Source organism: Danio aesculapii, chromosome 19, assembly GCF_903798145.1.
Source record: "Danio aesculapii chromosome 19, fDanAes4.1, whole genome shotgun sequence".
NCBI classification, from domain to species: domain Eukaryota; kingdom Metazoa; phylum Chordata; class Actinopteri; order Cypriniformes; family Danionidae; genus Danio; species Danio aesculapii.
In genome coordinates this window covers 5,752,467-5,779,068 of record NC_079453.1, presented here as the reverse complement: position 1 = coordinate 5,779,068, position 26,602 = coordinate 5,752,467, and the positions used below count along the sequence as shown (strand labels likewise).

General features: G+C 36.1%; 1 protein-coding gene across 1 annotated transcript in view; it reads left to right on the top strand.

Moving 5' to 3' along the window:
* Positions 1-26,602, top strand: part of khdrbs3 (KH domain containing, RNA binding, signal transduction associated 3) — a 278,892-nt gene that overhangs the window by 144,927 nt on the left and 107,363 nt on the right. The window contains exon 2 of the mRNA XM_056479532.1: positions 24,748-24,866. Within this exon, the coding sequence (XP_056335507.1) occupies positions 24,748-24,866 (119 nt within the window). The remainder of the gene's footprint in view (positions 1-24,747; positions 24,867-26,602) is intronic.

The following is a 26,602-nucleotide window of genomic DNA, read 5'->3' as shown; positions in this document are numbered from 1 at the left end:
CTGGATTAGAGGTCATGTGAAAAATATTTTGCCAGTAAATATGTGTTGCCAGATTTGTATGTAAATATAAATATATGTCATATTGTGTGGAACTGCTGTAGGTATTTGGTAAGCACAAATACATTATAGTATGCTGTAATGTCACGAATGATAATGTTATTTAATGTAGTCGGTTATGAACATTTTCATAGCACTTTTTTTACGAACAGTTATTTTACCTTAAAATTTTATCTATAATAATAATTGTTTACTTTCTTTACTTATGTTTTCTCTACTAATATTATCTCAGATTTTTTGTTTTTGATAAATCTTGAAAAATGTTTGAAACATAAGATCTTAACATAATTGAAACACTTTTATTTGTTTCTAAATTATTTTGTGATAAACTGCAATACTGTATTTTAATAAAGTAAATGTATTGTTTGCATAAATTAAAAAAGGCATAATAAAATATATATACTTCTCTGATTAAATAAAAAATCATACACAACGTTACTGAGAATAACAGACTTTCAGAAACAATAGAAATATTAAACAAAAACAAAAAATATATACACATATAACTGTAACTGTATAACTATATATGTATGTATGTATGTGTGTATGTATATATATATATATATATATATATATATATATATATATATATATATATATATATATATATATATATATATATATATATATGTATATATATATGTATATATATATATATATATATATATATATATATATATATATATATATATATATATATATATGTGTATGTATATGTATATATATGTGTGTATGTATATGTATATATATGTATGTATGTGTATGTATATGTATATATATATGTATGTGTATGTATGTGTATGTATATGTATGTGTATGTATATGTATGTATGTATATATATATATATATATATATATATATATATATAATACAAATATGTATATACAAATTTATATGTATATACAAATTTATATGTATGTATATACAAATACAATACATGTATGTACATATATAAATATACATATATAAAATACAATAAAAATATAAATAAACTTTATTTTAAAATTAGGAATTATTGTCGGCGCTAGTGGTGTAGTGGTTAGTTTGTCGACAAATGCACTCTGGTGCTCACGGCGACCTGAGTTCGAGTCCCGCCACGCGGTCCTATGCCGATCCTTCCCCTTTCTCTGCTCCCCATGCTTTCCTGTCAATACTCTATACTGTCCTATACAATAAAAGTGAAACCCCCTAAACAATAATTATAAAAAACTAAATTATGAATTATTCTAAACTTGACTTTTAGTGTAATTGTAATATTTTAATAATCATAGCTAGATTTCTGTTGTAATATAAAAATATAATAAAAAAATGTGAAAGCCATTTCTAGAATTAAATATCAATGCAGAGTGATCCACAGCGCAAAATCACTCATACAAGGATGAAATATTTGGGTCACACCGTCCACTCCTATTCAACATCCCTAAAACAAAGCTTGTCTTATTATTTAGGATGAATTGCATTCACTTGAAGTGATTCGCTTTTATTTTATTAGAAAGCCACTGCAGAAATCTGTAAATTCTTCGAAAGTAGATGAGCGAGCGAGACCTCCTGCCGTGACTTATCTGCTTTTCATTACAGTTCTGCCTGTAGACACCATTGTTTCATAATGAAGAAATATATTTCCCCTCTGCATCGCCTTCATTTGCGTTGGTGTGTTGAGGGAAGGCAGCGCGAAGGAGACACCGGAGATTATGACATAAAGAAAAGCCCTGAAGATTGGGCTGAATTGCTTAGAAATGCAGACGGTTTGATATATTCATGCATGCAGAACGAGTCTGTCAGCCTCCAATGTCTGGAGCTTTAGCACATCACATAACGGGCTTTTGCTGAAATAAAAGTAATAATAATAATAATAATAATAATAATAATATTTAAACAATATTAAGAAGTTTTTTTTATTTGAATTGTGTTTTCTAGTATAAAGAAAGAAAGAAAGAAAGAAAGAAAGAAAGAAAGAAAGAAAGAAAGACTTTTATTCAAATCAGTCATTCATTCATTTTCTTTTCGGCTTAGTCCCTTTAATTATCAGGAGTCACCACAGCGGAATGAACCACCAACTTATCTAGCATATATATTATGCAGCGGATGCCCTTCCAGCTGCAACCCATCACTGGGAAACACCCATACACTCATTTCACACACATACACTATGGTCAATTTAGCTTACCTAATTCACCTATACCACGTTTTTGGAGCTGTGAAGATATATATATATATATATATATATATATATATATATATATATATATATATATATATATATATATATATATATATATATATATATATATATATATATATATACAAGATATATATATATATATATATATATATATATATATATATATATATATATATATATATATATATATATATATATATATATATACATATATACAGTTGAAGTCATAATTATTAGCCCCCCTGTGATTATTATTATTTTTTCTTTTTTAAATATTTCCCAAATGATGTTTAACAGAGCAAGGAAATTTTCACAGTATGTCTGATAATATTTTTTCTTCTGGAGAAAGTCTTATTTGTTTTATTTCGGCTAGAATAAAAGCAATTTTAAATTTAAAAAAAAAAACATTTTAAGGTCAAATTATTAGCCCCTTTAAGCTATATATTTTTTCAATAGTCTACAGATCAAACCATCATTATACAATATCTTGCCTAATTACCCTAACGTGCCTAGTTAACTTAATTAACCTATTTAACCCTTTAAATGTCACTTTAAGCTGTATAGAAGTGTCTTGAAAAACATCCAGTAAAATATTATTTACTGTCATCATCGCAAAGATAAAATAAATCAGTTATTAAAACTATTATGTTTAGAAATGTGTTGAAAAAATCTTCACTCCGTTCTGTTAAACAGAAATTGGGGAAGAAAATAAACAGGGGGCTAATAATTCAGGGGGCTAATAATTCTGACTTCAACTGTTTATGTTTTTATCACCACTTCAATTCAGATCAGTTGCATAAAATTTTTTCTACTTAAGAGGAAGAAAGAAAGAAAGAAAGAAGGAAAAAAAGAAAGAAGGAAAGAAAGATAGAAAGAAAGAAAGAAAGAAAGAAGGAAAGAAAGAAAGAAAGAAAGAAAGAAAGAAGAAAGAAAGAAAGAAAGAAGGAAAGAAAGATAGAAAGAAAGAAAGAAAGAAAGAAAGAAAGAAAGAAAGAAAGAAAGAAAGAAAGAAAGAAAGAAAGAAAGAAAGAACGAAAGAAAGAAAGAAAGAAAGAAGGAAAGAAAGAACGAAAGAAAGAACGAAAGAAGGAAAGAAAGAAAGAAGGAAAGAAAGATAGAAAGAAAGAAAGAACGAAAGAAAGAAAGAAAGAAAGAAGGAAAGAAAGATAGAAAGAAAGAAAGAAAGAAAGAAAGAAAGAAAGAAAGAAAGAAAGAAAGAACGAAAGAAAGAAAGAAAGAAAGAAGGAAAGAAAGATAGAAAGAAAGAAAGAAAGAAAGAAGAAAGAAAGAAAGAAAGAAAGAAAGAAAGAAAGAAAGAAAGAAAGAAAGAAAGAAAGAAAGAAAGAACGAAAGAAAGAAAGAAAGAAAGAAGGAAAGAAAGAAAGAAAGAAAGAAAGAAAGAAAGAAAGAAGAAAGAAAGAAAGAAAGAAAGAAAGAAAGAAAGAAAGAAAGAAAGAAAGAAAGAAAGAAAGAAAGAAGGAAAGACTTTTATTTAAATCAGATTGTAAAGACTTTTATTTTATTACATTTGTATAACTTGATTAGAATACATTTTGTAATTAAATCTGTTCTAAAGAATTATAGAAAATATTGTTGAAAAATGATCCTAAACATTCATTGTTGACATCATGAGCCTGAGAGACTTTTAAAAACATTGACATTTTTTTTAAACATTCTTCAAAAAATTCTATATTTATAGGCATTTTTTTGTGTATTGACTTCTACTGTCATGAAGTATTTGAGTCTCTCCCTATTGCACGTTTTCTCACGCTGTGGGAATGCAGTGAAACACCAGAGATTATGACTTAAAGAAATGCCCTGAAGATTGGTTTGAATTACTTAGAAATGCAGACGGATTGTATATATATATATATATTTGTGCATGCAGAACAAGTCTGTCTGCCTCCGAGGTCTGCAGCTTTAAAACATCACTACATGCTTCTCCTGAGAGGCGAATAAAAAAAAAGAAAAAAGAAATGTGTCGGCTGTCATGGAAATCTATAGGCATTTTTCAGTGTTTCTCAGGCTTGGAGTCCAGAGGGAGGTTTGCAGGAATGAGATGTGGTCCGGGTGACGGGCTGATGACAGCGGGCAGCCGCGGATATTGATCTGCCATCTGTCACACCAGCCCACTCTTGAAAAAAAAAAAAAACGTTTCAAAGTGTTTCACAACACGCATCTTATTTTTCATTTTCAGATGCTCTTCTGTTACGCCGCCGATTTGACCGAGAACTGTGCTGTGTGTGTGTGTGTGTGTGTGTGTGTGTGTGTGTGTGTGTGTGTGTGAGTACCAATGTAGCTGGAGATTAATGAAATCAATAACTTCCCCAAAATTATTCAGCATGCTTCTTTCAGCCGATAAATATCCACATGAAGCAATGCAGGCTTTGTCCTTTGGTTTTAAAGGAACAGTTTGCCATTTTGAAAGTGTATAAGTACAGAGTTTTGGCTTGAATGTATTGTTTTTTGTGGAGGAAATGCTATTTGGAGTATTATTTATTTTGACTATATTTATTAGTATGTTTATACACTACCTGACAAAAGTCTTGTCACCTGTCTAAGTTTTGGGAACAGAAAATAATAATTTGACTTCTAGCTGATCATTTGATATCACAAGTGGCTTATATGAAAGGCAAAGCCTCTAGATTACGCTTATTTACCAAAATAAAACCAACCCAGGCTCATTCTGAGAACGTAGTCCCGTGGACGTTTCTGGAGACCGCGAAATACGTCCCGGGAGGCTGCTGTGCGTGCTTTTTCCCGCGCCGTTATCGCGAAAACAAGCTAAAGGCCGCTGTTGAACGACCTTCCGCCGGTCTGCCTGGATGACAGAATGATTGACCGTGCGACCGTGCGATTTTGAACACATTCTCACCCTGTGATGAACTTGTTTGCTTCATTTTTTGGATTTTGTTTTTGTTTTCTTAACTGATTTCTGGAACCGCTCTTCCCCGGACTCGAACCTGGTCGTCGTCGTCGTGGTCAGCCCCTCTCTGCGCCTCGAGTCCGCCAAAGGTGTACTTTGGCGGACTCGAGGCGCAGAGAGGGGCTGACCACGACGACGACGACCGGGTTCGAGTCCGGGGAAGAGCGGTTCCAGAAATCAGGTTAAAGAGCTAACCGGACAAACTGGTTGCAGTGGGAAAGCCCTCCACACTTAGGCGAGCGGCCGGCCGGCAAGCGCCGAAAGGAACGGCGTCACACTGCCCCGCAGCGTTCACTTAAAAAAAATGAAATGCAGCCGTACCTACCCCCGGCTACGTATTTCACAGTCTCCAGAAACGTCCACGGGACTACGTTTTCAGAATGAGCCTGGGTTGAATAAAACATGACCATGCCTTGATTTTGAATTATTTAATCAGGACAGTAAGACTGACTTTACTTAGACAAAAGTCTGGTCACTTAACAGAAATAATGTACAGTATAGAATATAAAGTCATGCTGCAGTGGAAAAAGTATTGTGTTTGACTCCCATGAGCTTGGAGGACTGCATCTATACATCTCTGCAATTACTCAAATAACTTATAAATAAAGTCATCTGGAATGGCAAAGAAAGCGTTCTTCCACGACTCCCAGAGTTCATCAAGATTCTTTGCATTCATCTTCAATGCCTCCTTCTTCATCTTACTCCATACATGGTCAATAATATTAATGTCTGGTGACTGGGCTGGCCAATCCTGGAGTATTCTTTGCTTTCAGGAACTTTGATGTGGAGGCTGAAGTATGAGAAGGAGCGATATCCTGCTGAAGAATTGTCTTCTTCTGTGGTTTGTAATGTAATGGGCAGCACAAATGTCTTGATACCTCAGGCTATTGATGTTGCCATCCACTCTGCAGATCTCTCGCACGCCCCCATACTTAATGTAACCCCAAACCATGATTTTTCCTTGACCAAACTTGACTGATTTCTCTGAGAATCTTGGGTCCATGCGGGATCCAGTAGGTCTTCTGCAGTATTTGTGATGATTGGGATGCAGTTCAACAGATGATTCATCAGAAAAGTCTACCTTCTGCCATCTTTCCAAATGATCAACTAGAAGTCGAGTTATTATTTGCGGCTCTTACAACTGGGATCAACGGCAAGACTTTTGTCAGGTAGTGTATATTATGTAATCAGACTCCCAAAATTTGTAATTAATTTGTAATTAGATTATGTCATGTTTGCTTCTGATTTTAGGGACACAATAAATCTATAAACAGACAAAAAATTACAAAGTTAGGTAAAAAAAAATGAAAGTAATCCAGGTGTAGACTTAAAAATGTAATCTAAAATTGTAATCTAGATTACATTTTTAAGTCTCTTTCATACATTAACATGTCAGAGACTTTAAATGGATTAATGATATTATGTATGTATTAAATACATTTACAAAGACGAAAACGAAGGACATTTTTGCTGTAATTTTAGTTAGTTTCAGTTAGTTTTTTGTATGTACACAATACAGTTTCAGTTCTAGTTTTTTTTAAAAACTTGTTTTTATTTTTATTTGAGTTAATGAAAATGTTTTTTCAATTCTAGTTTTCATTTTTTCGTTAACTATAATAACCTTGTCCCTATGTTGGTGTGGGTTTCCTCCAGGTGATTCGGTTTCCCCCACAGTCCAAAGACATGCGCTATAGGTGAATTGGATGAACTAAATTGGCCACAGTGTATGAGTGTGTGTGTTTGTGTGAATGAGAGTATATGGGTGTTTCCCGGTACTGGGTTGCAGCTGGAAGGGCATCCACTGCGTATAACATATGTTGGAATAGTTGGCGGTTCATTCCACTATGGCAACCTCTGAAATAGAAACTAATCCGAAAGAAAATGAATGAATGAATGAATGTTAAGCTCTCAAAGTTTGCCCCCTTTGCAAATGGTTTTGGTCACAATCCAAGCTCTTTAACGTTTGAGCACCACCTCTTGGTGCCAATTGGCAGGAATGGGAATTACGCTCAAATCTCATTTAGAAAGCAGAAAACTCCTCATTTGAGATGGTTGAAACACCTTAGACCTCTTAAAGAACAACCTGTTTTGCTTCATCTGGTTAAATCCTAAATCTCTCCGTGTTTGGTGTCCATTTCAAGACTTTTTTTTGAGCTGTAGTACAACAGACCGCATGCTGAAGGTTGACCCCAAATTCTTTGCACTTTACCATCCCAAAAGTTCATATTTCTCTCAGTTTGTTTGGTTTTCTACACAAACAGGAAATAAATGGTAAAGAACGCGCGCTGGAAAGAGAAGGGTGGAGAAATGGTTTGTACTTGAGAGTGTAATGCTCAGCATTTGTCAGCTGTTCTGTCAAGTGTGACCAGTATTAGTTCAGATGTTTGACACCTCTTTTGTCTTGAGAAGTGGAGCTTTAGATGTCTTAAAAAGGTTTGTTTCTTTTAATGTGTCTACTGTTTTTGGCACTATTGTAACCTGATGTTGTTTCGCACCTATTCACAGATGTTTTCAAAAGGAGCGTTAGTTTCAATTAGTAATTTAAAAGCTAATTTTTAACATGCTGTATATTGCGAGTAAAAATGGTTTGAAAAATAAACTATCATGGCGGCATGGTGGCTCAGTGTTTGAATGGGCAAACATCAAATTTTTTGAAATTGCTTGTGTGACCGGTCCTCGCTTTACTCTGCGTTGTGTTGTGATTAGGCGAAAGGAACCAGTCATATGGGAATCAACAGGCTTTTATTCTGCATGAATAAAGCAAACAAATGGCAAAGCTGAGTATGTGTCTTCCTTAGGAGCTCACCAACCTCTCCTCAATCGCGTTTGCCGCGAACTGACATAAATAAAGGTGAAGTGTGTTTAACATACACCAAAAAAAAGAAACATTATACATAAATTCAAAAACATAACAGAAGCATAAACACATGTGTAAACACATACCTGCATGAATAAAGCAAACAAATGGCAAAGCTGAGTATGTGTCTTCCTTAGGAGCTCACCAACCTATTAGTGAAAGGGATAATTCTCACTACAAAGCTTGCACATTCATGCTTATAAACTTTACCTACAATACATGCCTCATATACATTCAACCTCTCATACATGTTTAAACATCAATGTAATGCAATTTAGAACAACATTATATGTGTTATTATGATAAACAACACTTATATGCTATATTTTAACCGGAGCTTCAGTAAAACTCACCTCTCCTCAATCGCGTTTGCCGCGAACTGAGTGAGAGCAGGCGGAACCGGAAAACGACACTTAAAGGGGCCACGCGCAATTTTCCAAAATACACCAATACATAGAAAACAAACACAACTATGATTTCATTAACTCCGAAATATAAGATATTTAAAGAACAACTTTGAAAATACACAATTAAATAAAAATAATTGATGAATAACAAGGAGAATTTTTAGTGAAATTAATAAATATAATATAACACCTGTTACATTCACCACCCCTAATTTCATCAAAAATTCTGCACATCTATGAAGAGGAGTTTTCAAGAAATCCCATTACATGAACATCATAATTACAGCACTGAAAGCTATCTGTCCTGACAGATACAGAGGAATTTGAGGGTGATCAGGCCTCAAAACCTCTTAGTAAAGTATGTTGCCAAATACACCATACCACATGTAATCATTTGTGTGAAATCCTCACTCACATAAAGTGTCTTATATGCAATTTAACAGCATCGATCATCTGCCAAAATGACCAAAAAAAAAGTAGACTTGTCAAAATATAGTGTCATCAAAACAAACTTAAAACTGACTGAGACTTTTTTAGAAAACTGTTCGACAAGTTTGGCATTTTGAATGGCTTTTGGGCCATGGTCTCTATAAGACGGTTGACTCTCTTTACGACTCTACCAGCTCGTGTTGTAATTTTGCCTTGTTCGTGACCTGACGTCAACACATCTACAATCACTGAATCACCAACGTCTGGTTTGGACAAAACAGGATTCGCAGATGGACTGTCACTGTTAGAATCACAAGGACCTGAAGGCTCATCAGAAAGGATTTGGATTTGACTCCCTGAATTGGAATCACCATGGTAAGTGTCACTACTATGAACATCTTGTTGTATTGGTTCGTCAACAGACATTGAATTTGGTGAATGTTCTCTGTTTAATGCCCCTGAATTTGTTTTGTTTCTAGAAGTCTCATCCTCCAGACAATCAGTGGAATTCGACAATAGGCTCTCACACTCTGAGTCATCTGAGCACTCCTCAGTTGCTGATTCATCTGATGTCTCCTCTGGAAGTGTTACAGGTAAGAAACTAATATCCAAGAGCATGTTTCGATGAACCACTTTGGTCAGTCCTTTATCATCCTCCACCTTGTATATGTGTGTTTTAGGGTCACTATCCACGATGGTATATACGGTAGGTTCCCATTTATCTGCTAACTTTCGTTTGCCTCTTTCGCTTTTGTTGGCAATCAGCACTCTGTCTCCACAGTGTAGATGTACCCCTTTCATCCTGCGGTTATACATCTCAGTCTGTTTGTTTTGTTCTTGTGTGGCATGTTTTTGGGCAATTTCAGCTGCTTCTGAAAGGTGAGACATCAATGCAGCAGCATAGTTGCTATAATCAACAGTTACAGGATCATTCAAAACTTGTTTAAACATTACATCCACAGGTAACCGTGGTATGCGCCCAAACATAAGCTGAAAAGGGGCATAACCAGTTGTTTCATGTACTGTTGAATTATAGGCGAAAGTCAGAGTCTGTATCTGTTGTGGCCACTTGTCCTTAGATCTCAAGGGCAATGAACGTATCATGGTCCCTAATGTTCGGTTAAACCGCTCTGTGATGCCATTGCCCATAGGATGATAGGCAGTCGTGCGAGATTTGGAGACACCAGAAAGCGCCAGAAGTTCAGCGATAAGCTCGCTCTCGAAATTTGTGCCTTGATCTGTATGGATTCGCTCAGGGAAACCATAGACACAGAACACATGATCCCATAACTTCCGAGCGACTTGCTTAGCTGTTTGGTTAATGCAAGGAAAAGCATGTGCGAGCTTAGTGAAATGATCTGTCAAGACCAACACATCCACTGAACGTTGCTTATTATCCTCTGCACTCCAAAAGTCAAGACAAACCAACTCCATTGGCGCAGAAGTTTTTATGCTTTCCAGTGGGGCTCGGGCAGCTGGCTCAGGTGTTTTAGCCAGAATACACCTCCTGCAACACTTGACATACTCCTTAATCTCATGGTCCATCTTGGGCCAGAAAAATCGCTGTCGTGCTAAATGAATTGTTCTAGCCTGTCCTTGGTGACCAGCAAGATCATGGAGACCACTCAAAGCTTTTTCCTTCATACATTGAGGGAGAACATACTGGTGGCGTTTCTGTCTGCTTACTGGGTCCTTTGTCACTCTATACAAGATCCCATCCTGGATTTTCAGACGATCCCACTGCTTTATGAGTGTCAGAGCTCTGATATCCAACTGGTCTTTTTCTCGTCGAGAAGGGCGTCTTTTCCGAATTACTAAAGGGAGAACTTTCGAAATAGTACTGTCAAGCTCTTGACTCCTTTGCAACTCATCATGAGAAAATCCAAGTAGAGAGATTTGGTTAGCAGCTGCAACCTGACAGACAGATTGTGCCAACTGGACTGCACGAGTAAATGTAGCAGTTTCCCACTCATCATGGACTTGGCAAAGTGTCTTGATGACTACTGAGTCACATGGTTGCTCATATCTGGATAGACATTCCACACGATCATTACACTTGTGGCACTCAACCTTCAATCGAAACGCATCTTGTATACCATCTTCCTTAACGGCATCAGCTTCAGTTAGGAGATGGTTGTAGCTCTCATTCATGAGTCTGTGACTAACTGTTCTCGCAAACGGGTCTCTACTTAAACTGTCAGCCACCACATTCTTTGTTCCTGCGATATGTTTAATATCAAAAGAGTAAGGGGCTAGTTTTGAGACCCACCTTTGTTCACAGGCATCAAGTTTTGGCTTTGACATTATGTAAGTAAGCGGATTGTTGTCAGTCCAAACTGTAAAGGTGTGCCCTTTGAGCCAATGGCTGAATTTTTCGCACACGCTCCACTTCAAAGCCAAAAACTCAAGCCTGTGAGCAGGATACTTTTTCTGTGACACACTCAAGGTCTTGCTGGCGAAAGCAATAGGTCTGGCTATTTCTTCCCCTGCTGGAACTTGGGAAAGCACGGCGCCGAGCCCATCCAAAGATGCATCGATAGAGAGAATGAGTGGTTTAGAGAAATCAGGGTGTGCTAGAACAGCACATTTCAACAACTTCTCCTTAAGCATGCTGAAAGCAACATCGCACTCATCTACCCAGTCACTAGGATTCAGCTTCCGAAATGTGCCAACATGCTTCCCAGATCTCACTTTACCTCGTCTCTTTTGACCTGCAGTTAGAGCAAAGAGGGGCTTAGCAATCGCAGAACAATTAGGAATGAAATGTTGATAGTAAAAAATCATTCCTAAAAATGACTTAATTCTTCTTGGTGATGGAGTGCAACCATCCTCCTCCATGAGCTGTGACTTGGACATTTTAGATATAACATCTACCTTAGCAGAATCCACAGAAATGCCGCTTCCAGAAATAATATGGCCTAAAAATTTTACTGAATCACGCAAGAACTGGCACTTCTTGGGACTCAACTTTAGGCGATGCATCCTAAGCCGGTGGAAAACTATTTCCAGCCTGTTCAAAGCTTCTTCCTCAGTAGATGCAAATACAAGTAAATCATCCAAGTAGCAGAGTAAGCTGCTAAAGTTCATGTCTCCAAAAATGCTAAGCATCATCCGCATGAATGAAGCTGGGCTGTTGCACAAACCCTGGGGCATGCGGTTGTACTCATGTAGCCCCATAGGAGTAACGAAAGCGGTGTACTTCTTGTCCTGTTCCCTCATGGGCAAATTATAAAATCCTGAGGTTAGATCCATCGTACTGAAGAAATTATTACCTCCTAAAGCAGCCAAGCAGTCCGACTGATGGGGGAGTGGGTGAGCATCTTTGAGCGTTCTTGCATTAAGCCACCGAAAGTCTGTACAAATGCGAAGACCTCCATCTTTTTTCCATACAAGCACTAACGGTGATGCATATTCGCTGACAGATTTTCTAATAATCCCTTGCTCCTCCATTTCAGTTAGCGCTTGCCGCAGTTTTTGGTAATGGGCAGGAGGAATCCGACGATATGGTAATCGGAAAGGCCTCTCATCTGTAAGTCGGATACAGTGTTCAAATTCCTTGGCTTCGCCACAATCTAACGAATGTTTAGAAAAGACATCATTGTACTTGATCAATAACTGAACCAGTTTCTCCTTAGATGCATCTGTGACTTTGCAGAGATCGATGTCAATTTCATCCAATCCAACATCATTTAGTTTTGAGTTTGAACTACAACTTGTATTCGCTTGTATCTCTGAATTAACCATCTGTATCTTTCCAGTGCCCTGCAAGATGGGGAAATCCTCAACAGCCAGACAAGGTGAAACATCTGCTAGTCTCCGATTCTTTCTCAGTGTGACAGGTAGGTCAGATAAGTTGGTTATCTTCATAGGAACCCACCTATCACCCCACATAGATGTTATCACCCGTGCAACCATGATGTTTCTTGGCATAGTCTTGGAAGTTGTTGGTTCAACCAAAATAGTGCTCCCTAGGGACAATGGAGTCTTACTAGGCAGTCGACCCCACACTAAATGTTCTTGTCTAGCAGCAAGAGTAACAGCACGGTGGAGTTTTACTGTTCCAATCTTGTGAGGGATCTCATCATGTCGCCAGCGTGTGATATTTGACATCACATCCAAAAAGTGTTCCCCTTCCTGTGATAGCTGTGTGGGACTCTGTGATATGAAATCCCAGTACTCATCAGTGTTCTTCATTTTGCTCACGATGTGTTTTATCAAGTTAGTACCGAGAATCAAATCATCGTGCTGACCTGGGACCACAAGAATTGGAACTCGACAGCAAATGCCATAAACTTTCATGTTAACTTCGTACAAGCATTTTGGTTGCACCGTCCTACCTCCAACACCCACAAGAACAATATTCTCCGGGAGTGCTCTCTTATCCAAAACAGCGTTTTCAGACAGCAACTTTTGTTCGGCTGCTTCACTTAGTGTACAGGACATAGAGCCGGTGTCAAGCATTCCGTTCAAGTGGAAGTGATCATTCACAATCACAGAGGTATAGAATAAATCGTCAAAAGGCCTTATTTTCTGTATATTTTGTGTGTATATAACATGAGTATCATCAGAAACTGCATTACATGCATTCTCGTACTGTTGTTCCAGATCCATTATGAGGGTTTCATCATCACCCACACATCCCCTCACCGAATGTGGGTCTAATGGTTTAACGGACCAGTTCCTTGTGAGGAGTAGTTTACGTCTGGACTGTGTCGACTACTCCAGTTCGGGCACTCTCTCTTTCTGTGTCCATATTCAAAGCAAGACAGGCACAAACCTTCTCTTCTGCAATGCGCTACTGTAGAATGATTAGTAGCTCTGCACACTTTGCAAAACATCCGTCTCACATTCACATGTCTATAATCTTCAGGTACAGATGGAGTCTGTGCATTTTGTTTCAGCACACGATCAAGCAGATTGATAAGAGACTGTGTGCAACTGTCACTTGACTGAACTGATGGTGGTGACAGTGACACATTTTGACCTGCTGATACATCTGGTTCATTCCCAGACAATTCACCATCCAAAGTCGGTGCTTGAGCATAAGTGGCAACAGGCTTCATAAAGGCAGAACGTTTAGACTGTGCCTTCATCTGCGCTCTTTTCTCAGCTTGAAATTCATCAAGGCGTTCTTGTATTTCAGCTGCAGTCCACTTATCAGCAGTCTTAAATTTTAAGATGGCAGAAAGAGAATGATCAGGGCAGTATTTAACAAACATCATCGTCACTTCACGGTTGGGATCTTCAATACTTCGTCCCTGTCTCCTCAAACACTCATCTGCTATATCAACAGCTTTATTAAGCCGAATCCAGTACTCCATAGCAGTTTCTCCCGGAACAGGTAAGGTACCATAAAAATCAGCAAGCGGCATCGAAGAATATGTCAAATCACTGAAATGTTGCTTGAGTATGTCTGTGACAACTCTTGGGTCTTTTTGCGGCTGCAATAATGGGTTGCTACGAAGAGTAATCTTTATTATATCTTTGGCTCTGCCTGTTAAGTTCGACATAATTTCATCAGCTTGTTCAGGTAGAGGGATGCCTTTCTTTCTCAGATAAATGTTCATGAGTTCTTCCCACTCATGTACTGTCAATTTGTCAGATCCATCCCCTCTGAAGCAGGGGGGTGCCTTAACATCAGGCTTCATAACCAGCTTCATACCAGTTAAATTGAGAGACGGTGACTCAGTGAGAACCTGGCTCGTTCTTATGCTCTGTGGTTGATTATCAATAGTTTCATTCTTTTCACTACCTTTTTTCAGCTGGTCAGATATTGACTGACCTATTTGTTGAGCCAGCTGTGTGATCAAACTACTCAGGTCAGTGTTACTGCACTCATTATCATGTGAATCAGCATTTACACACTGTTCACTATTGTGCACCCTATCAGAAGTACGGGTAGAGCAAAAATTGGGACTACCAAAATTAACAGCTCTTCTTAGTGGGGTATGTTCAAGTTCACCAAAGATACGCCCCCTAGCAAAACCCAATTCAAACCCATTACTAGCTGAAAGATCTGTCTTCTCACCCTTTTGTGACATCTTAATTAATAATGATCACCAAAAATAAACAGTTGATAAAACAAAAAATAGTCAAATCATTAAAGTAAAATTAATTCACAAGTAATTGTTTTTTTTCTTTTCTCTCTTTTTTTTTTTTTTTTTTAGTCCTTTATATTTTTCCTACTGTCTTTGGTAAGATTAATTTCAAACTTTCAGCTTCTTTTTTCTGTATGCACGGGTTAATGTCCAACCTCTTCCCTCTTGACACAGATACCAGCAGAAATCAGATGTCCAACGATGCAGTAAACCCCGGCGACCAAACGGCGTTGATCAAGCAGGATCCATGATGACTCATCAGTTGAAAGTCACGGCACCAATGTGACCGGTCCTCGCTTTACTCTGCGTTGTGTTGTGATTAGGCGAAAGGAACCAGTCATATGGGAATCAACAGGCTTTTATTCTGCATGAATAAAGCAAACAAATGGCAAAGCTGAGTATGTGTCTTCCTTAGGAGCTCACCAACCTCTCCTCAATCGCGTTTGCCGCGAACTGACATAAATAAAGGTGAAGTGTGTTTAACATACACCAAAAAAAAGAAACATTATACATAAATTCAAAAACATAACAGAAGCATAAACACATGTGTAAACACATACCTGCATGAATAAAGCAAACAAATGGCAAAGCTGAGTATGTGTCTTCCTTAGGAGCTCACCAACCTATTAGTGAAAGGGATAATTCTCACTACAAAGCTTGCACATTCATGCTTATAAACTTTACCTACAATACATGCCTCATATACATTCAACCTCTCATACATGTTTAAACATCAATGTAATGCAATTTAGAACAACATTATATGTGTTATTATGATAAACAACACTTATATGCTATATTTTAACCGGAGCTTCAGTAAAACTCACCTCTCCTCAATCGCGTTTGCCGCGAACTGAGTGAGAGCAGGCGGAACCGGAAAACGACACTTAAAGGGGCCACGCGCAATTTTCCAAAATACACCAATACATAGAAAACAAACACAACTATGATTTCATTAACTCCGAAATATAAGATATTTAAAGAACAACTTTGAAAATACACAATTAAATAAAAATAATTGATGAATAACAAGGAGAATTTTTAGTGAAATTAATAAATATAATATAACACCTGTTACACTTGACAAGCTTACGATTAAATTTCATATTAGAAATTATCTGCAAAATTAAACAACTGACTCTTTAATTGCATTTCTAAACGTTAGAATCACACAAAATCTTCAGAAACTCACGTCTGGTCCAAACCCCTGCCCTGGAGAATCCTCAGTCTATAGCTATTGATGATTATTAGAAGGCGGGGCATTCATTCGCCATATGGAGTGGATGAACTATGACATCCCCTTGTAGGCGAATCGGCTGCTAGCATAAAACTGGTTCCCTCGATAAAATCCCCATAGGATTTTCCAACACAATCTCACGGCAATTTGTAACTTTTTGATTTAGTGGCTAATTCGTACGAATTCGTACGATCTAATTCGTACGATTTAGTACGATTTGCTCATCCGCCAATGACGGTTGGGTTTAGGGGTGGGGTTAGGTGCCACGCCTCCTTTTTAAAAATCGTACAATTTCGTACGACTGAACTCGAATTAGCCACTAAACTGTCAAAACGTAAAATACTTACGTTTTCTCGTGAGATCAGGCTGGGTTTTCCCATAGGCTTTTAAAAGATTGTGAATAATAAGCTCTGTGTTCAAACACTGTTCATTACACTTACACGTTTTGTCCAGCTGGATAATCCTCACACGAAAATACAACTTTTAGCACTTTTAAATCTTAAATGCAAACGCAAGAATTGAAAAGCTAACATTAGGCTATAAACGGACTACAGTGCCTTTAGGGCGCTCTCCTGTGATGTCAGCACCACCCTGCTACAGACATAGTTTTAAGCTTATTTTTAGAAATATGGTTCGTGACAAAGATTCACTCCCTCGGTTTATTATATTATAATCCACGCTATATATTATAAACAAATAAATACGCAAAAACACATACAGTAGACCTACTGTACGTGCCTTTTGGATAGTTTTTACGAAGGAAATACATTTTGTTTTGCTTTATGGTTGTTGTAAAAGTTTTAAAACTGTATGTGTAAATGTGTCTACATAGTATTATGATAAGACGTATTTAAATACGTGTATCACTCGCGTGCACACAGCCCGCTTACCTTAGACGACAGAGGCGTGAGGGACAAGTTCTATCATGGACACAGAACAACATTCAATATTCTTTTTTTGTCACGAAGTACAGCGAAAAGCAGCCCATACAGTCACATATGCTATACATTTTGAGGAGTTTAAATTTTGCAGTTATGACACAGTTAAATGTGTTCAGATGAAAAAAAAAACCAACGAAAAATGTATTGATCATGTTAAATTGATTTAATATGGATGTATTTTTACACAGTTATTCACACGTTTACATTACTGAGAGCAGGAAGGAGACAGGCTGCAGTAAGCAGTATCTTCATATCCTTTAATTAAAATAGATGATCAACAAATTAATCTGTCTTGACGGTCTTTACAAGTCAAGGAATTATCTACACACAATGTAAATTCCCAATTAGAAAAATACTACAAACTATAAAATACTATTCATGAAAATACTTCAATAACAGACAAATCCAGATGCCCAACACAAGCGAGCTGCGTTCCAGACCACTTCAGCTCGATAACGTATAATGTCTCCGACAGCGCCTGTAGTCCCATTTACCAACTTGATAGCAACCGTCTTTTTAAAGAAGCATAACCGATTAAAAAAAATCAAGTGTGTGCTGTAACTGATGTGTTTTATGTCGTGGAATAAAACATGAAAGTATCTTGAGTTTGTTTTAGCCACAGACCTTATTTGAGCGATTTAATTAAAATCCCTTTGAAAAAAACCCATTGACTTTGGGACGAGGGAACGGGAACTGCTAAAATGGCTTCCGTTTTTTGCATACAAATTGACGTCATTGTTCCTTTGCACTTTTTCCCATTCAAAACTAAACGAGTGACGCATCTTATGTATTCTATAGTCTTTGTGTTACACTCCAAAGAGTAGCATTATCAGCGGAATATAAAACCATTTCTGTGCTGACAAGATCGGATCAGCATGGAATGAAACATAACCATTTGAACCAATACTGGAAAATCGGCTAAAGTACTATACTTAAACATTAGTAGTAATCTCTACGACAGTAGCCGGAGCCTTAATTCATCATCCTGAGAATACTGATGTAGAGGGAGCTCAGAAAACCTTGCGAAGAGGTAGCTAGCGCATGTTACTATGAGCTATTAGAAATGCCTGTGTCAATTATATGCAAACAGTATGCTCTCTCTTTCTGACTTTATCAAATCGAAGAGTTCTAACTAGTCATAACATACAAAAACTCAGTCATATGCTATCAGTAGTTAGCACTGTCACTTCTCTGTAAGAAGGCCGCTGGTTCGAGTCCCGGCTGGTCCAGTTAGCATATCTGTGTGGAATGTGCATGTTCTCCCTGTGCTGGCTCAGGTTTCCCCCACAAGACAAAAGACATGCGCTATAGGTTAAATGTATAATAAATAAATAATAAATAAATAAATAAATAAATAATGTATAATAAATAAATAAATAAATAATAAAGGTATATTGGCCAGAGCGCGTGTGTATGTGTGTGTGTTAAATACAAAATACAGATATGACTGCTTTTTCAGAGCTTAGATTTAGTTAGCACTGTATAGGTCGCAGTCTTCTTGATGGAATTCTGCTGTATAAGCTGCTGGTTGTCTTTGTAGGGATGTGTATATTATTCAGTATTCTCTTGGGTGCGTTTTGTGCCCCTCGACTACAGGAATAATGACACGAAACAGTGAGATGAAGCACACCCCAGTGAATCTGCTGTCTCTGCGGACCCCGAGGAACTCCGTGAGGAAAGCCTGCAGCATTTGCTCACAGTTACATATTAGTTTGATATTTTATGATTCATTTGGAAACGCAATTCCCAAATGAGACACGACAACACGCTCAAACCAGGCAGCGTCAAATTTACAGTATCAAGTTATTATTTTGTACTAACTTATATAAAATTGCTTTCAAATGATAATATAGCAGGCTTAACAGATGGCTTTGCATTTGTTTGATTGTTTGATTGACAAAAAAAAAATGGTTTGATTTGTTTGATTGACAAAAAAATAAAAAAATAGCAACCAAATATTGGAATTTATACTTACTATTTTATATATTTATATTTTTATATTCACTGATATAAATGTGACCCTAGATCAGAAAACTAGTGCTTTTCTGAAAAATGAGAGTAACACATGATCTGAAATCTGAATAAGTAAACGTTCTATTAATGTAGGGTTTGTTATGATAATTGTTATGTATTGCCAAGATACAGCTATTTAAAAATCTGAAATCTGATGCTTTTAAAAAAAATCTATGTCTTAAAAATGCATATTACTAATAAAAATATAAGTTTTGATGTATTTTACGGAAGGAAATTTACTAAATGTGTTCATATAGACCATATAAGGAGAAACGATATAGGGCGGAGCTAGATTTTGCCTTTTGTGCAATGATTGTATGTTTGTGTCATGTGAGTGACAGGTTGACCCCGCCCTCAGAGGATATTAAAAAACATTAAACACCAACAGATCTCCTTCTATAGTGTAAAAAAACACTAAAGACTATAGATATTCAAAGATAGTTCACTCGCATTACTATTAATGGCGTAAATTTGACGCAATCTCATGGCAATTCGTAAATTTTTGATTTATTGGCGAATTCGTATTAATTTGTATGATCGCATTTGTACATTTTAGTACAATTTGCTCATCTCCCAATGAGTGTTAGGGGTGGAGTTTGAAGACACGCCCCCTTTTCATTTTATTCAAAATGAGACTTTTGCTGCTTGTTCAAACTACTGTTTTAAAATGACAACACAATTCTTAAGATTTTTTCACAAACAACACAATTCTTAAGATTTTTTCAGAGACAACTTGTTTGTTTTATGTTGAATCCACTTAAATTGGTGTTTTTTTTTTACAGTGAACGTGATCTTTACTTAATATTCTAGTTATTTTTGCCATGAAATATTACGCTTTTGGCGATTATATGCAACACTAAGACATAAGTATTAAAAGAGTATTGCTGAATAGATATATTACTATGATTTGTGTATATTTAACCTCCTAGGTTAGGACATGTGGACAGCATGTTTTAGCTCTTAAGTGGCTTTTAATATACTTTAAATGTTTTATATTTTGTTACAGACATACAGTGTCATCCTGCAACTGTTTTGCAGCAAATGAAATGTCCCAAACACTATTTTTAACTGTCCAAAATGGGAAAAAAAATTGTTTTTAACTCTCTGATAATCAAAGCAAGTTAAAAAAAAAATTCTATGTTAAATATGCATTAAAAAAATTCAGGAAAAAGTGTTTTATGTCAATTCGGACCACGAGTCCACATATATGGACATCATTTTTCTCTAAAAGTACATTGTATCAAAAGATAATACTTAGGTTTTTTATCTAATTAGCTTCTAATAAGCCAAATAGCAAAGAGAAATAAAAAATGCATGTAAAAAACACCTTGGGCTGTAAGAGGTTTAAGTAATGCATTCCTACAGAATGACAACAGTTTTGGCTGATCTTATTAGGTCTTATCTCATTTAAACAGGTCAGATCTTTTCTATTTTTATATAATCGAGTTGTCTTATTGGTTTTGTATTAAATAATGGCCATTTATAGGTATCAAATTTACGGAGATGCAGTTAAACCACATACGAAAGCAACTCTTTAAGTAAGAAGTGATTTTCTTATTAGTCAAGGGACTGGAGGATGTCTTAATTTTGCATAAACCGCCCTCACCAAAGCACAAATTATGGAACAGAGTGTTGAATATTAAAGCGCAATAAACATCAAAAGATGACAGATTGTAGAAAAGAACATTAAAAGTGTTATCCATATTTAAACTCTTTTGAAGTGCACTAAATGTCATTAAGGGTTAATGGCCAGGGTAAGTTTTGGGAATGTTTGTCGGAAAAGTTGGGAACAGATGGAAACAGGCTTCTCAACAGATGCTGTTGTGGAAATCCCATTTATTTTTCTCCATGGGAAATTGATTTGGAACAATTTAAGTTGGCATGGATTGTCTTTCCATTTCTAGACCATATAAAGAGAAACGATATAGGGCGGAGCTAGATTTTGCCTTTTGTGCAATGATTGGATGTTTGTGTCATGTGAGTGACAGGTTGACCCCGCCCTCAGAGGATATTAAAAAACATTAAACACCAACAGATCTCCTTCTATTGTGTAAAAAACGCTAAAGACTATAAATATACAAAGATAGTTCACTCGCATTACTATTAATGGCGTAAATTTGACGCAATCTCATGGCAATTCGTAAATTTTGGATTTATTGGCGAATTCGTATTAATTTGTGCGATCTCATTCATACATTTTAGTACAATTTGCTCATCCCCCAATGAGTTTTAGGGGTGGAGTTTGGAGACACACCCCCTTTTAGAAAACACACAAAATAAGTTGTATGGATTTTTACGAATTAGCCACTTTTCGGACAAAAAGTTTTCTTGCAATCTCATGGCAGTTCTGAACTTTTTGATTTAGTGGCTAATTTGTATACATTTTTACGATCTCATTTGCGCAGTTTAGTATGATTTACGCATCCCTAAATGTGGGTTGGGTTAGGGGTGGAGTTTGGACACACGCCTCCTTTTAGAAATCACACAATTTAAGGCATGAATTTGTACGAATTAGCCACTTTTCTGACAAGTAAAACAATTAAATTTTCTCGTAAATTAAACACGTTAATTTGACGCAATCTCACAGCACTTTTTGATTTAGTAACTAATTCTTATTGATTTGTATGATCTCATTTGCACATTTTTGTATGATTTGCTCATCCCGCAATGACGGTTAGGCGTGGAGTTTGGAGAAACACCTTCTCTTAGAATCACACAAATTAAGTCATATGAATTTGTACGAATTAGCCACTTTTCTGACAATATGTAAAATAATTACATTTCTTTATACATTAAATGTGTAAATTAGACATGGTGTTAAGGCAATTCGTTACTTTTTGATTTAGTGGCGAATTCATTTTAATTTGTGCGATCTCATTCATACATTTTAGTGCAATTTGATCATCCCCAATGAGTGTTAGGGGTGGAGTTTGGAGACACGCCCCCTTTTAGAAATCACAGAAAATAAATTGTGTGGATTTTTACGAATTAGCCACTTTTCGGACAATATTCAAAAATAATTACGTTTTCTTGTAAATTAAACATGTATATTAGATGCAATATCGTGGCAATTCGTAACTTTTTGATTACATTTTTGCGATCACATTTGCGCATTTTAGTATGATTTACGTATCTCTCAATGTGGGTTAGGGGTGGAGTTTGGACACACGCCTCCTTTTAGAATCACACAAATAAAGTCATATGAATTTGTACGAATCAGCCACTTTTCTGACAATATGTAAAATAATTACATTTCCTTATAGATTAAATGTGTAAATTAGACATAGTCAAATGGCAATTCTTTACTTTTTAATTTTGTGGCGAATTCATTTTAATTTGTACGATTTCATTCATACATTTTAGTACAATTTACTCATCCCCCAATGTGGGGAAGGGTTAGGGGTGGGGTTTGGAGACATGCCTCCTTTTAGAAATCCCTCAAATTAAGTCCAAAGAATTTGTACGAATTAGCCACTTTTCTGACAATATGTAAAATTCGTGTAAATTTAATGTATAAATTAATCGCAATCTCACTGCAATTCGTATCTTAGGGGGTTTGGAGTGTGGTTTGGAGACATGCCTCCTTTTAGAAGTCACACAAATTAAGAATTCGTATAATTTGTACGATCTCTTTTGTACATTTTAGTATGATTTGGTCATCCACCAATGAGGGTTAGGGGTGGAGTTTGGAGACACGTCGTATTAATTTGTACGAATTAGCCACTTTTCTGACAATATGTAAAATAATTATTTTTCCTTAAATTAAATTAAACATGTAAAGTTGACACAATCTCACGTCAATTCTTAGCTTTTTGATTCGGTGGCGAATTCGTATTAATTTGTTTGATCTTATTTGTACATTTTAGTACAATTTGCTCATCCCCCAATGAGGGGGTAGGGTTAGGGGTGGAGTTTGGAGACATGCTTCCTTTTAGAAATCACACAATTTAAGTCATATGAATTTGTACCAATTAGCCACTTTTCTGACGATATGTAAAATAATTTCATTTCCTCGTAAATTAAATGCAATCTCATGGCAATTCATAAATTTTCGATTTAGTGGCGTATTTGTATTAATTTGTAAGATCTCATTTGTGGATTTTAGTATTATTTGTTCATCCCTTAATTTGGAGTTTGGAGACATGCCCCCTTTAAGAAATTGCACAAATAAAGTCGTATGAATTCGTACATATTAGCCACTTTTCTAACAATATGTAAAATTAAAATGTTTTTTTTTTTTTTTAATTAAACATGTTAAATTGACTCAATCTCACGGCAATTCGTAACTTTTTGATTTAGTAACTAATTCGTATTGATTTATACGATGTCATTCATACAATTTAGTATGATTTGCTCATCCACCAATGAGGGGTAGGGTTAGGGGTGGAGTTTAGAGACACGCCCCTTTTTTAGAAACTGCACAAATGAAGTCATATGAATTTGTACGAATTAGCCACTCTTCTGACAATATGTAAACTAATTACGTTTTCTCATAAATTAAACACTTACATTTGACGCAAACTTACAGCAATTCGTAACTTTTTGATTTAGTAGCTAATCTGTATTAAAACAATATACTTGTTACGTAAAATACATGAGTCGTGTCTTCCAGTCATATTAGCCAATTGTCAATCTTTATAGCTTCGGGGGAGGGGTTTGTACAGGTTTGCTTGTTTGTTATGGCGACTATTCCGTTCTTGCCCTGCTTTTTCTATTTTTGTCTAGTCAAGCTTTGTTCTAGTACAGTTTGAGTCACATTTGTCACATTTTCGTCATGTAGCATAATGGCTAAATTGAGAATCACAATTGCTTTGCTCAACTGTAATAATCACATCAATTGTTGTCATTTAAGTAAAACCATTCATATTTCATCATAATTATTGCACACAAATTCAAGATAACTAAAACTTGTGCTTTATCTTACCTCATCCAGTATAGTTTTTTAATAGTCTGTATGCCATATATATTAACATACTTTCTACATTATGAAAGCTCGAAAAATAGCACACACAAAATCCTTTCAGCATTGGTCTGGACGCATTTTCCATATATTAAAACTTGCATTTGGTTGAGCAATGGACGTGCACATTTTCTACTTGCATTTTCATACTATTTTCTACTAAGTACCTCAATGAACCCATTGAGAATGAACCCAATAATGCACCGAATGACGAGTACCCACAGAGATACTACTACCCACACACAGACACGCACACACACACACCACAAACACAACTCATTAATGTGACTAATATCCAGCACCCTACTGTGTCTCACCACAACAAAGACTTCTGTGCGCGAGAGAAGAGCTCATTTACACACTTTAATGTCTAATCACACAACGCCTGCCACACCGACAGAAATATCCTCCAATCACACACAAATGTCTATCAGATATGATTATGAGCACATCCAATTGAATTACAGCGTGGCCAATGGAAGCTATTTCACAGTCCACTGCTCGGTACAAATGACATCGGGCAAATGGCAGGATTGTTATCCGGGCTTATCTGAACCTGAGATTCACTCCGATAAACCTTTATTCTACCTGGATAATGATTTGACTAACTCCCTCCGTCTGTCTCTCTCTCTCTTTCAGAGATCGAAAAGGTTCAGAAAGACGAAGACAAAGAGGACGAGAAGTTCATCGATGTGGTCATCAACAAGAACATGAAACTGGGACAAAAGGTTTTGATCCCCGTAAAACAGTTTCCCAAAGTGAGTACAGCAATGATATTTTAAGTGTATAGTATGGTGGAGTCGGTTAAAACCAACTAGTTCAATGTTAATGGAACTAATGTTCAAACATTTGGAACTGTAAGCTCTTTTAAATATGTTAAACACTTTAAATAATAACAGTACAATACAGCAGTGTTATTATTACTATTAAAAAGCTGCTTATTATTCAGATTTATCTTAAAATGTAATTTAATGTAATGAAATCCCAACCCCCGCTCACCTCCTCACTATTATCATTAATATTATTACTTCTACTTTTGTTATCATTATTATTAGTACTGTCCTGACTTGTCCTGTTATCTCATTATTATTATTACAAGTATTTCTACCATTGTCATTATTCAGGTTGCTGTAGTTGTAGTAGTAGTAGTAGTAGTAGTAGTGGTTGAAGTTGTAGTTTGGGTTTTTGAAGTAGTAGTTGAAGTAGTATCTGTAGTAGTAGATGTCGTTGGTATAGTGGTATCAGAAGTAGTGGATGTGTAGTAGTAGTAGTCCTTGTCGGTGTAGTAGTATCAGAAGTAGTAGACGTTGTTGATGTAGATGTTGTAGTAGCCGTCATTCCTATACTAGAATCAGTAGTAGATGTAGTAGTAGTATCAGTGGTAGTAGTCATAATAGGTTCAGTAGTAGTACACATTCTGGTAGTTAGACTCATGTAAGTCATATTCAACTCGTTTAGTTTTGCCTTCATTCATTTTTGACAACACATTATTTATTTACAACACATTTTTAAACATAATAGTTTAACTAAGTAGTAGTATCAGTGGTAGTACTCGTTGTAATAGGTTCAGTAGTACTACACATTGTAGTAGTAGTAGTAGTGGTTGTAGTAGCAGTAGTAATAGTTGTAGCATTAGAAACTCTCTGTAGTAGTTGGTGTAGTACTTGGGATTCATTATTATTATTATTATTATTATTATTGTAGTGGTTGTTGTTAATAATTATTACTGTTGTCATTTCTTGCTTGTTTACTGTCATTATTACTATCATTATATCACTAGCATTGTTGTCACTCCTTATATATGTTACTTGCTTCATTTAGTGACTGTCATTGTTCCTTTTGTATGTACTCTGAACTGTTTACCAAGTTACTTTTACATACACACACACACACACACGCACACACAAACACACGCACCTGCCGGTATTTGACTGTATTGTTGTTGTTTTTTGTCTGCTTGTTATATCTATCTGTCTGTTTGTCTGTCTGTCTGTCTGTCTGTCTGTCTGTCTGTCTGTCTATCGATTGGTCGGTCAGTCAGATTGGTCAGTCAGTCAGTCATTCAGTCAGTCAACAGCGGCCTCTGGTGGGTTTATGGGAGAACAGCAGGTGCGAATGGCACTCGCGAGAGAAATTTGAGATCTGAAAAAGCGTACACAGCGGCCTCTCGTGGATTCACAAAAACTGCAAATATACATACCTCCTGGGTCATATTTCACAGCCTCCAGAAACGTATATAGAGGTACGTTTTCAGAATGAGCCTGGGTTAAATAGTTTGATCTACATTCACAGTTTAGGTATCTTTGGAAAGAAGACACTTCGAGCTTTACTATCCATAAAGTTTATAATGCTCAAAATGAAAAAAAAAAGTCTTAGATGCTTAAGTAATAATAAAAATGGCAAAAATTCATTAATTAATTATAATAATTAAATTAAATTTAATTTAATTTAGCAATTCTATTCTAAAAAAAACATGAAAATATGAGGATACAAG